This window comes from Camelus bactrianus, chromosome 14 (genome assembly GCF_048773025.1).
Source record: "Camelus bactrianus isolate YW-2024 breed Bactrian camel chromosome 14, ASM4877302v1, whole genome shotgun sequence".
NCBI lineage: Eukaryota > Metazoa > Chordata > Mammalia > Artiodactyla > Camelidae > Camelus > Camelus bactrianus.
In genome coordinates this window covers 20,826,737-20,844,723 of record NC_133552.1, presented here as the reverse complement: position 1 = coordinate 20,844,723, position 17,987 = coordinate 20,826,737, and the positions used below count along the sequence as shown (strand labels likewise).

The window sequence follows — 17,987 nt, the reverse complement described above, 5'->3', positions numbered from 1 at the left end:
GATGTTCTTTCTGATGCCTGTGGTACTTGGAAGACCCTGTAGTTGGTGGGGTCAGAGAAGCAGCAGCTACTGGTGTTCCAGTTACACAAGATAAGTTAACTTGGAAAACTGATCCTAGACAGATACTCCTTTAAGATACACTCAATATAGATGAAGCTGTTCTGTTTGCAAATATACATCCCTAGCATTCCTCTAAAGAGACAGGTCAGTACTCAACATGCTCATGTAACACACACTGCAATGAGATATTAATGTCTCTTATAACAGGAAAACATGACCTTGGCTACCTTCATCGGGAGTAACATACGCTGTAGGACTGGCTGATAAAGTAATGAATGGTTGCTGATATAAGGGAGAAGAGTGACCACTTATTCAGCTTTCCAATTCAAGTAGGGACACTGAATCACAGAATCTATGCGTTGGAAGTACATTAAAGACTATTTACTCCGATGTCTCAAGTTTGAATCCCTTGAGCACCTCTCCAGTAAGGTTTGTCCAAATCTGTCTGAACCAAGTCTACAAAAGGTATATCCCACCTTTCCCCTGGATAATCCATTCCATCTCTGAACACAGGAGCTATCAGCCCCGAGATGGAGGCCAATTCTCTTTAATTTGTAATGACTCAGAAGCAATCACAGGTGCACAGCAAATGCAAAGTGATTTATAATTATTCTGCTAACAATAAGTATATTAATGAGGGGGATTGTGAGGATGGCAGTGCTCAGTATTCTATGCAGAATAAACTTCAAAAAGAAAAGAATTGTTCCATTTATTTTGAAGAATTTGTAAATATCATCTATTTTGATTTTTCAAAAACCAAATCCTTACTGCAAGAGAAAAGATTTATGCAAATTTGCTTGCATCTTATAAAAAAGATGTTTTTATTTTCCTCTGTAGTCCATGACAAATGGCATTAATTTGAAGGGAAGTGTGATTAGGACAATGGGCCTAGTCACTAATGGAAAAATTCAACGTATATTTTGCAAGATCTATGTTCCAAAATGGTAGGAAATGAAATTTGAAAAACAACTCTGAAGTTTCCATTATCTTTAAAATCTTGCAACCCAATGATTATTACATTGCTTTTCTCATGCGTGTGTCATGAAAGACATAATGTTTCATGTAGCGACAGCTGGGTGGATTTAGCTAAAAGACAGGCTTTGGAACAGAGAGATCTGTGGTTGAATCTTCCATTTTGCCATTTATTAGTTGTATAATGTGTTAAGTTTTACAGTCTCTTGAGCCTCAGTTTATTCATCTGTAATACACACATACTCACACTCCTACACCTAACAGATCACAGGAAAAATTACTTGCCTAATAGAAAAAATATTATTGTATAGATTTAGTTAATACACGCAAAGTGTTTAGAACACTTAGTTAGCACTTGATGAATATTAACATTTTAATTTTTGCTGCTTTAAAAATGTATTGAAGCATTGTGCTGTACACCAGAAACTGACACACTGTAAACTGGACTATACTTCAATAAAAATATAAATATACAAAAAAATGTATTGCCTTCCCTCACTTGATATGTTTATGGTGATGTCTACCAATGCATAAACTTACTCATATTGTGTTGAAATGCGACAGAAATGCCTGGTTAACTTGATTCTCATTTGCCTTGGTAAGGGTGCCAGTGTTATCCCCCTAGAGTAGGCACTGCAGTGTGGCGAAGCTTTGCTTTATTGGAGGCAAAGGTCCCAAGAAATAGCAATTTCAGAATAGACCTTTACTTTAACATCTCTATTTTATTTAAGTAAGAAAACAAAATGAAGAATTCCAGTGCCCAAATGGTCTGCGGACATTTAAAAAATAAAACATGGAAAATTATACACGTTAGAATATTAGAACAGAAAGTTAGGCCTCCTTTCCCCTTTCCAGAACCTCTCTCACTGGTAACAGTCAAGCCAGGTAAAATAACCATCCACTACAATGCAGCCTAAAAGTACCAGGTTTAGCAAAGGTTTAGTAGAGAAGATAAGTCACATCATCTCATAGGGTCACACTGGGCCTTTCATGATGCTCGGAGATCTTATGAGATAGGTACCAGCACTGCATTATTCAGGAGAACAAAAGGGAAAGTGACAGCATCTCACACGGGAATGTCACTAAAAGTGCACTGACGGGTCATCACCAAATAGCCAAGCACATTCTGATCTCGGCTGAGGAGGAAGGAGCTGCAGCGGACCGTGCGTCTAGTCCGGTATCTGCCCTGTGTGGAAACGTCCCTCTGCTACAACAGGTGCCTCACATCTCTTTTGAGTTATATGCAGTGGATGGCCAATTATTTTTCCATCCTTGAGTGTGAATGTGACCATCTTAACCTGGATTCAATGTAATTTTGCTCCTGCTGAGGAAGCACTATGATTGGATTAGAGAACAAGAAAATTAAGCAAGAACTGTAGTAGCAAGAAATTTTCATTCAGGGCAAGAGGCTATTAATAGCAATTAAATAGTAATGAAAACTTTTAGTCCTTCTTCCTTCCTAGTGACAGAAGTCCAATGTGAATCTTCTTCACTAACATAGTATCTGTAGAACTGCACAGAAGCAACCTCAAAAATCTGATTTAGCAAAACGTCTAGTGAAGCAAAAGGTTTGGCAACAATTAACAAGTCATGGCAAGAATTGTTCAGTTTAGAATAGGGGACAGAAATGAGTAAGTTAAATCATTTTATTTTCCTTAGAAACTTGCCAACAATCTTGTTTTGACTGATCTTACCAACTAATATGCATTTGAATTTTTATTTCAAGTTGTGCAAGAGTACAAAAAAAGCTGTTTTAAAATTACAAGCCTGGTTTCTATGAAACAAGAAAACTCTGTAAATCTGTTAATAGTAATAAAATTCATCTTATTTCTAATTGAAAATAAAGATATGATTTATAAAAAGGAAATAAAACATGAGTACAAACAGAAGTTTGCATATTAAAGACACTTCTTGAACTCTCTAATATAGAAGATAAGTGCCCATTAAATTACCAGACTAGTCTCAAAATGCCCATAAACACTGCGAATCAACCAGCAAAATAGTATTTTACAGAGAAGTGTAGCAACTGACACCAAGCCACTCTTCTCAAAACAAATTACAGACTCATTAATAATATAAACCAATTCACTGATCATTTCTAACATAACTCCATCTTGTGCTTTTACTGTGAAAGGGAAATATTTGTTTCTCTTTAAGAGATCCTTGAAGAAATTGTTAAAGCTTTAACAATTTATTTTTATTGGCGTATATTCTGACACATTTTATAATAACTGCAAAGAATAACGGTGATGTGTACACAGAATATATATGTATATATCTGTAGCTGGACTACTCATTAATTCATATCTAACAGTTTTTTTCTAAGAAAGGTAGAGAAGGCCTCCTATATGAAACTAAAGTTAAATAACAATTTAAAAGTAATTTTTGTCCCTTGGGAATTTATGATAATTGACTGACTTATAGACATTGGTGCATTAGATGCATTATCAATAAGTTATGCATATTTAAAACTGTTTTCCAGTGAATTTGTACTGACTTAATTACCCTACTAATAAACTATCAACTATCTTTCTGGTCAACAAAATAGCATTTGCATGATTCTTTACTAAGGTTAAGCATGTAGCCTGTAATTACAAAATAAAAGGCATGTAACTAGTCCACATGAAACAAACCTACTTGTTCTCTCTGCCTCTCTCATCTGTCAAGCTGAAATAAGTCACCCAAACTCTCAAGTTAATATGATTATAAATTTAGAAAACTACTGTAACAGGAAAATACATGGTGACATAAATAAGAACATCTTAACTAAATACATATTATCTCTTCATGTAGTTTTCATGTTTGTACAGTGATTTTGCACTAGATTAGGGAAAAATGACAGTCATAGGAATTCAACAAAAGGACAGAGACTGTTAAAGAAACAAATATTTCCCTTTATTTGATTATATTACATCTACTCATGGGACATTCAAAATAACCGAAGTTCTCAATTTACAGGCCTATAAATAATGCTATTTAACTGAAACCCAGCCAGCAAATAGCAACATATATTTGAAGAGCTGACTCTTGGAAAGTAATTTCCACATCAACTCAGCTTAGTAGAGTATCACACTAGATTCAGAATGATCAGCATTTGAGAATCAGAAGAGTAACATGCAAGAGACTTTTATCAACATTGAGGTTGCCTTACTCCTTTGCCAGCTGCACACTGGTAGGCTTTGCTCCGATGGGTATCCCGTGTTTGTGTAAAGTGTTAATCAAAGTCTCCCTCAGGTCGTTGTCGTAGGAATCAAAGTCAAACACATTTCTAACCACACTGGAGAGACCTTCGGTGGGAAATTTCTGTTAAAAAAAAATCCCGTATTACCCTGTGATAAAATACACAATATCGTAAAGATTTACAAGACTGACAGAACAATAATGATCAAAAAACCTTCAGCAGATCTTTCTTTACTAGCCTTGGCAGATAACCACATAGGAGGAAAATACACATTTTTCTCTTTTAATGTTTGCTCTGATGACTTAATATTTTTCTTTTTAAATAAATATCAGAGTTTGAGAGGGAATAGTTCTTTCTCTCAAATGTTGAATCAGTGCTCAGATCCCGGTGTTTGGTGACTTCCACTGCTGCCTGAAATCTCCTGTCTTTAAAATGAGTATAGCTTGACCGAATTAAAAAATGATACTTAAATAAAGGGGATTGTTGAATATCTATACAGAAGTATTTAGAGAAGTTGCAAGTCTATGAATAAACAAAAAAAAAAGGAATGATAAAAGAAGGGGAGAAGAATATAAAAAGTACAGAGAAGAGAGAAATAGAGAAAAAAAAAAACAAGTATTACTAACAGTTAACTGTACACTGGTGGTGTCCACTGGGTCCTTTACTGGCTCTGTCTTGATTTTCTTTGGGCACTGAGGGCTGAGCTGGACTCATGGTTTTACAGGCAGAATAAAGCTTTCTAGTTTCCTTTCTAGGTCTTCGTTGGAGAGTGGGGATGGAACAGAGGTCAAGAGTTATGAGCTTGTGACCGCTAGCTTGGAAACCATTATTTGTTATCAAAATAAAATCTACTTGGGTTTTTTGTTTTCTTTGGTGGGCTTTATGTTGTACATGGCTATGAGGAATTTCATTCTCCTGCCCACTTACTCTAAGTCTTATAAACCTTTCTCACATGATTTACAGGTATACAGTCATTACTGTTAGTTCCTAGTCTTTTTTTTTTTTTTAATCACTGAGTCTTTTGTTTTCAAAATGAAAATATTCTCCACTCAGATACCACATGCCTGTTGCATAAAGTCAGACAGTAGTCAAGTTGCCCTGCTGTCTGATTCTTCTGTCTTCCTCTGCATCCTGCTTCCTCCACAAAAAACAAAACAAAACAAAACAAAAACAAAAACAAAAGCCTCTACCAAATTTCCTAGCTCCTTGGTAATAATGGCACAGAATCTTGCCAAAGTCAATCCAAAGGCCAAACGGAAAATGTTCATTTAGATTACAGACAATTCATATAATATCATTTGAATCAGTATTATATTTATGGAAATGGAAAGACTTGGATAAATTAGGCAGTCTAAAAAAGGCTCAGACTGACGGCTTCTTTTAAACTTTTACACCCAGGTGTGTGGCATACCTGTAAATGCTTGACTATGTTGACGACTTCTCTGGTAGAATAAGGATAGTTAATAATCCCCTGGTCGGCTAAATTCCTCAGCTCTCCAAAGGCAGCCACGAGTTTTTGAAGGGTGGGCTTGGGCACATTCGGGCCATACTGCCTGAGCATCTCGAGCTCCGAGTGGGGTTTGGGATTATCAACTGCATGGCAGCTAAAAATATCACCTACAAGAGAAAAAAGATCCACATTCAGCATGCAATGAATCCATTATGATGCCATAGGAAGTACAGAATGATTGTTACAGGAGCCACGGGGTGGTTCACCAAAGCACTCCTATTTTTAAATGTGTAAAACTGCACAGAAAACCCGCCCAACAATAGGTAGAGAGAAAAAAAGCAAACGACTGAAGCAAAAGAAGAGGAAACTGAGTGATGTGTGGTTCATTCTGCACAGACTTATTTCTGTTAAAAATTACATTTTTTGAACACAATTTCACTGGGAGATACCCAAATAGAAAAAGAAAAAAAGAGAAGCCCCTCGGTGTCTCTGCCAGTCCTACCCTCTCCCTCATAGGCACCCAGTGTTAACAGTCCAATGCATTTATTTTTCCAGACCTGTATTAATATTTTTAATGCATATATATAAACATATATAGTTTTGATAACTTACTCCTTTCCCATTAATTGGAAAATACTTTTCATATGGTTCTGAGGCTGCATTTTTAACTTTAACACATGTTGAGTATCTTCAGAAATTATATACATCTATCTCACATGCATGCCGCTTTATGTATATTAAAAAAGGAAAAATCAGTATCATCACTCTCTAAACAATTTATATTTTGTACAGATGCTAGAATCTACTTTAGAGCTGGTTTTGGAAAAGTGAACCTGCAGAGACAATGTCTAAATTAAAATCAAGAAAAAGGAATGTAGAAACACAAAATATTTCATCTGTAATTTAGACAACTGAGAATATACTAGAAAAATATAATTTATACTCAGGAGAGATAAATTTCTCATATAAAAGTTCACATAGAAAAATATCATATGATAACACTTATATGTGGAGTCTAAAAATAATGGTACAAAGGAACTTATTTACAAAACAGAAACAGACTCACAGACATAGAAAACAAACTTATGGTTATGGTATGAGGGAGGGAGGCTGGTGGAGGGATAAACTGGGAGTTTGGGATTTGCAGCTACTAACTACTATATATAAAATGGATAAACAACAAGGTTCTACTGGATAGCATAGGGAATTATATTCAATGTCTTGTAATAACCTATAATGAAAAAGAATATGAAAAGGAATATATATGTAAATATATGTATAAAACTGAAACACTATGTTGTACATCAGAAGTTAACACAACATTGTAAACAAACTACACTATCAAACAAAAAAAATTTTTTCCTGGATGAAGAATTTTGGACAAAGCATTAACAGAATGCAATGAAATTTCTATCTTGTACTATTTTTGCTATCATTGACTGAAGTTACACATGTAAAGTACACTGCCAAATAAAGCTCTGTACTAACATAATGGGAAAAAAAAGTAAAAAAAAAAAAGTTCACACAGTCTGATTCATAATCCAAAAGACAAGGGACCAAAGGAAGTTAAAAGTAAATAGATTTGGATTATTGAACATGTTCACTTTAGAAAGAAAGGACATCCAGACTTACTTTGACTTCAAAATCATTCAAACAATTATTTTATCATTATTATAATATTTATGAAAGCAACTGAATAAAACGCAACCATGATAACTTGGAGCTTGTATCTCATCAGCTAAACCTGTCCAAATATGAACGTGAAAAACAGCTTTTGCTTTTTTTGCTAAGAGTCAAATGTAACACTAATATAAAACTATAATGGACTCTATATTCATTTCATTCATCAAATAATTATTAAATGCCTTCCATGTGCCAAGCATTACTCTAGGGATTTTATATCTATCAGTGATCAAAAACACAAAAATCTCCGCACTCAGAGAGTTTATATTCTGGTATAGGGATATAATAAACAATAATTATAAATGTTAGAAACTGTACATTTCAAGGAGAAAAGAGAAAGAAAAGCACAGAACAGGACATCAGAAATGGTGATGATGGGGGAGGTCAGCCAGATGGGCCTCACTGAGAAGGTGACAGCGCAGGTATCTGCAGGATGAGCATTCCAGGGACAGCTATACAAAGACCCTAAGGCAAGCGTACCTGGCGTGTTCAAGGAAGAGGCGGGAGAGCAGAGTGTCGAGTGGACAGTGAGTGATGGGGAGAGCAGCACAGAGCAGAACAGGAAGCAAGGGCAGAGAGATAAGAGGATGTAAGAGACGTGTGCACCTCGGGAGAAATTCTGTGCATGTCTGAGAATATTCATGCACACACATCCCTCCTGCCTTTTGTTTTTCAACTGGTAGACACACTGGTACACACTGTTCTGTCTTATTGTTTCACTTAGTTGTTTTGTTTTTTTTTTCTTTTGGTATCAGCATGGGTAAACTTATTCTTTTTTTTTAAATAGCTGCATAGTAATCTACTGTGTGGACATAATAGAATTTCCTTATTCAGTCCCATTTGGATGGACATTTGGGTTGTTACCCATTTTTTTTTTTTCTTCTATAAACAATGCTCTATTGCCTAGCCTTGTACTTAAATCACTGCATGGGGAATTCCCTGGGAAAATCCTCCCAGGAGACTGAGCCTGTTTCACACTGAGTCTGAGAATGACCAGGATCCAAAATGACCTCCTCGCCATAGAGAAGCTCTTCTTAAAGGCTCCTGATGAGTCGGTCTATCCCAGGGCTCCTCCAATCCACATGAACCAATCTCCTCAGAGCTGGTCACAAACCTTTTCATAGTGAGGGAGATGGGACAAAAACACTAAAAACCATTCCTTATTTTGTGTTTTATTCTAAGGGGCCCTAAACAACAAAATACAGTTTAATTGTTTAAGAAAACAGGCTCTGGAATTAGACAGACTTAGAGAAGAAGCCGAGCTCTAACAATCACTATCTGAGTGACCCTAGAAAAACAGTATCTCTGAATGCCAGACATTCTCCTTCTCTGAAACGGGGACAACAAACCCTCTCACAAGGTGGTGGTTGTGATGATGACAGCACCTGGTGGCGTTAGTGACAGCCATGACAGCATTGTTTCTAAGATAATATTATTATTGTTGTTGCTATTGTTTTTGCTAAGATGATCATTAATGTTTTTACCTAAGGTACCGAAGAAATCATTGCCTAGGAAAGGAAATCCAGGTCTGTTGGCCAGAACGATCATCCTAAAATCAGGATGAATCACAACAACATTTTCTCTTCCATTGACATTAGCAGAATCTGAAAAACAAAATTTCTATATATTCTTTACTGATATTTAATAATTCTTAAGAATATAAAGTTATAGCCTTAAAAAATCACATAAGTAGTCATACTGTTTAATTGTAAAAAAAACTCTAAGAAATCTGGTTGAACAATTTGATTGAAGAAAACAAAAACATTTTCGAGGAAGTCTTTTTAAGAACAGAGTACTGATAAAGTGTATACTAAATTATACAGGAATCTGCATTTTTATTAAAATTAAATGCACGTCTAAAAAGCAAACTTGTCTAACTGTGTCTTTTACAGTACTTAAACTTGGCTTGAGATGCTGTTATCCCTTAAAAAAAAAATAGAATCCATAACAAGGGATAATCCAAAGGATACTCAAAGAATAATCCAAACATCTTTTTGTTTTTTATCAAATCAGCATAAAAGCCTGCCATTCTGCACCTAAGCAGTAACCTTCACTCAGATTATGCACCTTGAAACTTAACCACATAGAATAAAGGTCTTGAACACCTAGTCAACTCATTAGAGCAAAGCTGATTTATTTCCATTTAAGTGATTCTACCATAGTTCTTAAAATAAGTAATTTCAAGTTGACTGGAGCTTTCCTCATGCAAACGTTTAAGGTTTTAAGGAAGTGAATGTTACACACTATTGGATGATGTACATTTCAGATAGAACTGTTTGTCTAAACAACAATTTAAGACAGTAAAAACTTTATTACGGTTATTTTAAGAAGAAACACTTGTCATCTGGGTTTATTTAAAAAGTAGCCTTAGGCTGTCCATCTTTAACAAATGATAGTTGTGAAGCACCTGCAGTTTTGTTTGAGATGAGTCTGTAAGAACTTACACTTGTACTTTTCTTATGATATCGAAAAGTAACCTTTCAATGTGCCATATACTCATGTACTAATACTACCATTAATTTTAACATTTGATCTCCTTTACTTTTAGTAGTGGCAAGTAACAAGGGTATGTGGTCACATGCAAAATTTACTTACTTAGTTAACGAAAATTAAAATGACAATAAAAATGTAAATTTAAAAAACAAAGAAGACGAAAATCATAGCCATAGAACGGATATGTTATGAAACCACATGCAAAAGAGCTTCAGGGGTTCTTGTGTTTAACGTATTATCTACAATATTATCAAACTTGAATTTAAAAATTATGATGACTCTTTTACTTCTAGACTATCCTTCAAAAATATATAAACACATGTAGAGGGTTACCAGGAAATAGCCACAGTTTAACTACAAGTTTGTTTCAGGAATTCTTTCTTGCTTTCCATTTGCTGTCCACATAATGCCTCTAAAAAGGGCAGGTAGAATTCTAATCCTGAGAGTCTGAACGATTTTTCTAAAGGATATTATTCTCATTTTTTCCCCATAAATTCATTGTGAAACTGAAATGTTACAATACTTTTTCTAGTGCCGAGTTTCCTAGGCTTAGAAATGGCAATTTTGCAATGACAACGTCCAAGAAGAAATCTCTGTGATGATGCAGGTGTACATTTTTAATGGGGGTCTTCTGTATATGCTTTGTTTGAATATTGAAGATTTTGGTTATTAGTCTCAACTTGTTTCATTACCCTGCAACTGACTGTATATTTTCAATGGCTAGTTATAGATTTTCAAGTCTTTTCATGACACAAAAATTTTAGTTTAGAAACTAGAAAATGTTCTCATATTGCATTAGACAATTTTTCTCTGTAGGTTAAACAGATTTATGAGATTTATCCATTTACATTTTCCCAGAGAACAACAACAATAAAAATAAAATAAAAGGAAGAAGGCACCCCAAACAGGATAACTTCTTCCTGAAGCAGGGTGTGTGTATAATATGTATTTAGACACACATATATTCATACATATATATGATAAATACATGTGTAAAATAAAATGTTCAGCATTTTTTCCTAATTACATTGAGCTAATAATAACATTAATTTTTAATATTATTAGTAATAGAAATATAGTAAGGCTATAACAAATTTCAGATAACAATGGAAGAAAATAAATTGCACACAAATAATTGAGAGATGAGTATAATAAGGATTGTATGTTTGTATTTTCAGTGTAGAAAATATATGAAGCTGATTTGTCCTAAAACTACTATTGAAATTTTCAGAGATGCTCTCTGGCTATTAGAAAGTGAAACTGACAAAGCTGGATTCAGACGTATTGATTTTTATAAATAACTATCAACAGACAACGTGACTTATACTGAACTTATGCTTGTTGCTGGAAGATAAGTTAACCAGCTAATGGTATGATTTGATACCAGAAATGTAAATACTGAATATACTGAAATGAAAGTTGCCTTTTCATACTCACTTGCAACAATGCGTCTTCCATCTGCTAGAATCATTTCTCCATTTTCTACTAGAGTTTTTAAAATACAGGTGACATTTGTTGGGGCTTTGTCTGCCTCATCCACTACCAGAACATGACCCAACTTTACTGCTTTAACCTTTGAATACAGAACATTTATCATAAACAAAAGAATGAAAGCAAACATTTAAAAGTTTTCATCTCTCATTGCTTTGGATTTATAATAGCTAGTTTTATGTAAGTTATAAACACACTATCACAAAAATGTCTGTAGTAAAGCTAGAAACGAAATACGGGTCTCCACTAAAAGCTTCACACAGTTACTAAAGTTCTAACTCTGCAGTAGTCACTTTTTTTTCCTTTAGCATCATAATTATTCCTATGTTGGCGATGTCCACAACAATTCACACCCTAGGGTAAGGGAGAATGAAAACAAGAGAAATTAAGGTGCCATGGGGGTTAAGAGGAGTGAGATGTCACAAGTGACAGTGGACGTTAGAACACTGCATTTGCGACGGCTCTAAGAGTGTACAGTTTTAAGAGATAACGAGGTATGGTGAAGAGATGGGTATTTGAGACAAAAAAAAATCAACAGTCAGACTCAAGCAATTCTGCAGGCTGTTGAGGGAAGAGCAAATATAGTCTATCTTGTGAAGCAGAGGTTAAATGTGAGAAGAGAGAGACTGGGATCTGAGGGGTAGGTCAGGTCTGTACTACTAAAACCTCAATGGCCAGACCAAGAAATGTGTGCTTTATCTCATTAAGTAACAGAATGTAGTTAAAAACTTACGAGTTCACACATAACAAAGGAGCCTGGGGCTACACTTTAGTACATTTAATCCAGCCGTGATACGCAGAGATAGCTAAAAGGGGAATACGTAACAATTTGGTAAGAAAGTGTGAGGACCTGATTTTAGGGAAGGAGGCATGGGGAAAATGGAAATAGAAAGCATTACACTGATCTGAAGAGTTTTCCAGAGGTATAATCCACAGCCTGTGCAGCTGATCAGATGGGAAGAGGTGAAAGGAGAAATAAGAAACAGTCCTAGGTCTTAGATGGCTGAGTAAATGGTGACGTTGTGAAAAGAAAGGTAGAAGCCAGGATAACCTCTTGAAAACATTTTTAAAGAGTGGATAGGAGCAGCTACTCACTGAATTTAAATGTAAACCGAAAGATTTTCTTATATAGTAAGAAATAGCTCATAACATAAAAATGGACCAGATCATAAATTTTTATTACATAGTTTTGTGAAATAATTTTCATGAAATACAGATTAAGAAATAGATGACTTTTTTCTACCACAAATATTTTATTCCATATTCTAAAAAACTGAATATGGATTTTCTTTTTAATTTTAGGGTAAAAATAAACAGAATTGGAAAGGAAAACATGTAGCTTCTACCCTCAACTCCAGCCTTCATATCTTTGTTCAAAGAAAGTCAGGTCCAATCTGGGAGAATTCAGGCAGGAGATCCCAAAGATTCCTATCACCCAAGTCTGGACCTCAGAGGTTCTCACGATGGCTTATTTGTTGCCACTGCTGCAAAGGGGAGCTATTTACACAGAGGGAGTTATCTACACAGAGAGACATGCCTGGCAGGCCAGAATTTCTTTGGGTTTTATGAGAGAAGCTGAGGAATGTTCTTCCCAGCAGCCCAAAACATTGGCCTAATATTTTATTCATTAACATCATTTTTAAAAACATTGTAGAAATATTATCTAATTTCAAAGCCTGTACATTTGAAAACAACAGCAAACTTTCTTTTTTTCTTTTCTTTTTTTTAAATTTTAGAATGAAAAAGAAATGATTAGAGGATTTCTATCATTCCCTAAATTTCTCACTCTGGAGAGAGAACAGAATAAGAAAACATGTTATTTTCCCAACAATTTGCATTTAAATACCCACTCCCCAAATGACATATGAAGGAGTGATTTCCAGTGAAGACTGAAACATATTGGTATCTGTGGGAGATTTCTCCCACTCATGGCTGAAATATAATTATCATTCAAAAAACTACAGTTGAGAATATTCATACAATTGTATTACTAACCAAAGGCGAGTCTTCATACACAATAAGTCCATCTCTAACAGAAGGCTGAAGAGTGAGGGTTTGTACCGTGGTGTCCCTAAAGTTAAACCAACACATTTTATAGTTAGTAAGGAAATAAACTGACATTTGTTCGTGAATAAAACGCAGGAGCATTTCTTGTTTTTTCTTTTAGTTCACCATTCCAGCTTTTCCCAAGATGAATAAAAATAACAAATGAAATTCCACTCAGCAAAAGTATTTTGTAGACACCAATATAAGTTACAAAGGTTTGGGAATTAATCAAAGTTTACAGATTAGCCAGGTTCTTTACTTCTCTTTTTTTCTTTCAGTAATTTCCCCTGGGACCATTTCACTCTTCAAAATTACCTCCTGAGAGTGGAGAGGAGAAATTTTAAAAATATATATACATTTGTATTTAAAAATATATATATATTTGTATATATGTGTGTCTATGTATATATATATATATAATTTACACTATTTAAAAATAATTTTAATGGCAACTTTGGTGACTGGCATGCTGACATGACCAATTAAAGCAAGTCTATGAGTTACACTTTCTGGCTCAATCTGCCATCACTAGGTGCAAAAGCCAGACTGTCTCACTCACTCCAGGAGCCATGGCATTTTGACCATTTCTGTTAGGATTACTTTCTTAAATCTACCTCTACTGTTTGCCCGACTCTCCTTAACATCAGGATCTTCAGAAGGATTAACAGTGCGCTATCTTGATGCTATGCACCTCCTCACACAATGAGACATGAAGTTCACACCGCCTATGAATATTCTTGCCAAAATGTGTGTTTACAGCTGCAGGTTATAGGTAGGTCCAGACATTTTAAAGGGGATCAACTTTATATCTTCACCTTTACTTACATTCGATCTTAAAAATAAAAAATCCTATGGCCATCCTGATCATGTCAGACGGAGAATTAAACTACTTCAAAAGTGTGAGTAGCATATTTCTTTACAAGAGTTTCAAATTATCTTTTTAAACCACCCTAAAGTAGTAAGTAAAATGTGAAGTTGCAGTTGTGTTGTTTTGAGTACCTTCTACATGTAAGATATTGTTTGGAATGTGAACTTCAGACCTTCGTGCTGTAATATACTTCTGAAACTCCTACCCAAATGCCAAATTTCATCACAATTATTAAAATATAAAATGGGATTCTATTAAAGAAACCTAATGAATATTAGAGGACAATCACTAACAAAGCAAACTTAAGGTACCATTCAAATCATTTTAATAAAAATCAGTTAATTGCATTGAAAGGCAGTTGGTGGAGTAGTGGGGGGAAAAAAAAAACCTTTGGAGTCAGATCATTCAGGACTCAAATTCTAGGTATTGCCACTTATTAGCCATATGGTTTTGGGTAAGTATAAAACCCGCTCAGGTGGATGACGGATAGGACACTTGGGATGGTATCCAGCACAATACAGAGCAAGCAGAAAGAGGAAAACAACGAGCTGTTTATCGGGATCATCACTGCTGCTTCTGTGACTGAAAGTCCCTTCCCCGTGTGACTTCTACTTGACCTTCAGGTTTTTAGCACAGACGGTAGTTCTTAGAAAACCTCTCTGGACCCTTTGTAGACCAGTTAGGTGGCCTTGCTGTATGTTCCCTTTGCGTCCTGGATCTCCCTATTTCAGGCCTTAATGCGCTGTATCATAATTGCTTGTTTTACTATCTGCCTTTGTACACAGACTGTTAAGATTTAAGAGTGTAGACTTGTAGACATCTACCTTATCGCTCATCCTGTCCCCAGCACTGAATGACTGGGTCACAGGATGAGTTTAATAAATATTTGTTTACTAAATGAATTCGTGAATAAAATGAACAAAAACACTAAAAGTTAAAAAATCAACACTGTAGCTTACAGTGTAACATACAGTGTATGGACTTCCAAATATATTGGATCATGGAACTCTTTTTTTTTAACAGAGAATCTGGAACTATAGAACACACTTTGGCAAATGTTGGCTTAGATTAAGACTGACTCTCTTAGAAGTGAGGACTCTTCCTTATGTATTAGAAAGTACAGTCATGTTGAAAAGTACACTTGGGGTTGAGTGTACCTGAGAGGGAGATGGTTTATGTCCATCTTGGACTCCAACTGAGTTGAATTCAGACTTATTATTGTAGCAAGTAACTTCTGCATCAGAGTCCTCATTTACTAGGACTTGAGCAGGTCTGTTGGCCTTATAAATATTGACGTTTACAATTTCTAGAGTACCTGACTTTTTTTGCAATGAGCTTAAAAGGCTTCTCCCTCTAACTTGACTAAATAGTGATTGGTTTCACTAGTTAATTCCCTGGGGGTTCGGCCCATTGCCATTCCTGACTTCCATCCCAAGCTCCTACCCCCATGATCCTGGTTTTCGTGGGTCTGGTGTCCATTGCTTTCTATGGCCCTAGCACTGCAATTTACAAAGAATCCAACATTATTCTTTTGTCTTCATTGACGTTCAGATTGAAAAGTGTCTGAAATAAAGCCTTGCGAGGTGTTAAGGAAAGTGAAAATACATCGTGACATATATTGGTGCTTGTCAACTTTTAGTATGAATAAAATATTTCTTATGCAACATAAAGATATACAGTCATATATCCAGTTTTTGTATTCCTGGTTCTCATAAGTTTACTGTTGGACATATTTGGTGCTATCTTCTGCTAAGATTCAATTTCTAAGGTTTTAAACAAATAAGAACAGAGTTTAACTAATATCACTTAAATTCACTGTTAATATTCTGGCAATACAGAGGGAGTGGGTGAGGAAGAGAGGTGTTCACAGAGATTTTTATAGCAATATAATGAATTTCTCACCTCAGCTGTCATATATTTAATGGGCAACAACATGACACCTTCCAGCCCCAAAATGGAAAAAGGAACTCTTGTATCATTGTCAGTAGAAAGGAAATTCAGTCATTACCTTAAAAATTATAGTGCTTCATAGCAGATTAAGAACAGGAAATTCAATTCCAATCCCAATTTTAAAAAGGCAAGTGAAATTGTTCTATAACACTTCAATCCTGATAGCATACAGTTTGTCAAATTAGATTTCTCAAAAGACTTTTGTGCTAGAAATAAAAACTATATGTTTGATGGAACAAGTGCAAAACAGATGATTCCCACAAGGGACTACAAATGAGGTAAATATAAATGGAAATCATGGTTTTCAGTGGCGTAGGCTTAGAGACAGAGGAGCTTTAAAAAAAAAAAGTGGTTTTATTCTGTTCTTATTATTGGTTCTTGATCTTATACATCAAAGAAAAAGCAAAAGCTAGTAAAATATGTAAAATGATATTCAATTAAAAAAATGGGTTGGCTTATATGTCAGTAAGTCCCTTATTATATAAGAGTAGAAAACCCACTATCTTCTGCATAGTACTTAATACAACAAGAAAAAGCTTATTTTTCAAGGTATCTTATAATATTACAAACTTCAACTGAGTAAGTGATGACTATTGTCACAGGTAGCATATGGATTGATAAAGCCAATATAATGATTCTTTTTCAGAAAATACTTGATTAAAAATCATTGCTCTGCATTTAGGAGCACCTTGGATCAAAAGATGTTAATTCTCTACTTAAATGAACAATGATCTTAAGATATATTTTATTTGCTACAATTTCAATTCTATTATGATTTGTTCCTCTCAAGAATAGCTTTGAAGCATAAGCTGATAAAAGTTAAACAGAGTCAATTTCAACAATCCCGGGGAGAAAAAAACACATTGCAGTAACATTTCCTTGGCCTGTGGTTTAATACAGAGATATTTTTCCAGTACATAACAGTTACCAGCAATGCTTGAGGAATTAATTAGGATGTTCAGCTAGTTGCTGACATTTATGTTAGCACCAGTTGTTCTCATTTCTTATTATCTTACAAACTAAAGCTGTCCATTAATTAGAGCCTGTGTTGATAAAGGGGCTGCGCAAAGAAATATGGTGCTAAACTCTAGTCTTCTTTTAACCCTGTGATTTAAAAAAGTTTTTAAATTGGATTTATTAATGTTTCAACAGTAATTTTAGATGATCCCAGATGCAATAAAAGTAATTAGATTGAATAAAGACCAGGTTTTTATCAAAATAAGGAAAGAAAATTGGCCTCGTGAGAACAAGCACATCTGTTCTTGCAATGTTGCTCATGAAGGTACATTAAGCTAATATCTTTTCATTTATTGAGGCGCAAAAGATGCAAAATAGTGATGCTTATTTTGAGGATGATATTTCAGTAAGTTGGTATTTAAATTGGTTTAAGGTTAGCTATCTTTTAGAAAAACAGTAATAGTTAAACATAAGGATGAAGGAGGAAAAAAAGACACACAAGACCTTCAAATAGCTCATAGAAATCTTCTGGAACTCTGTAGTTCATTAAAATAGAGATGGCTATAGTAATGGTCCACTCATTACTGAGAGAGGAGAAAGGAAATATGAGAAAGGAAAGCTAGGCTATGAGAATAGGGGATGAACCATGGTACACAGGAGGCACTTAACAAATATTTGCTCAATAATTTAAAAAGAGGGATGATTATGAAAACAGAATTAAATGGTAATGATCACCAATAACGTATAAGCATAACATTACTGACTGAGAACCAAAAGCTGCTGAAAGATATTTTCAAGTGAAGAAGAGGTCATGGTGTTATCAAGAATGTCATTTC

General features: G+C 34.9%; 1 protein-coding gene across 3 annotated transcripts in view; it reads right to left on the bottom strand.

Moving 5' to 3' along the window:
• The window catches only part of VWA8 (von Willebrand factor A domain containing 8), a 297,774-nt gene that overhangs the window by 128,257 nt on the left and 151,530 nt on the right, over positions 1-17,987 (bottom strand). For all 3 annotated transcript variants that reach the window (XM_074378241.1, XM_074378240.1, XM_074378239.1), the window contains exons 22-26: positions 13,326-13,401; positions 11,277-11,412; positions 8,831-8,950; positions 5,625-5,830; positions 4,184-4,335 (exon numbers count right to left, since the gene is read on the bottom strand). In XM_074378241.1, the coding sequence (XP_074234342.1) occupies positions 4,184-4,335; positions 5,625-5,830; positions 8,831-8,950; positions 11,277-11,412; positions 13,326-13,401 (690 nt within the window). The remainder of the gene's footprint in view (positions 1-4,183; positions 4,336-5,624; positions 5,831-8,830; positions 8,951-11,276; positions 11,413-13,325; positions 13,402-17,987) is intronic.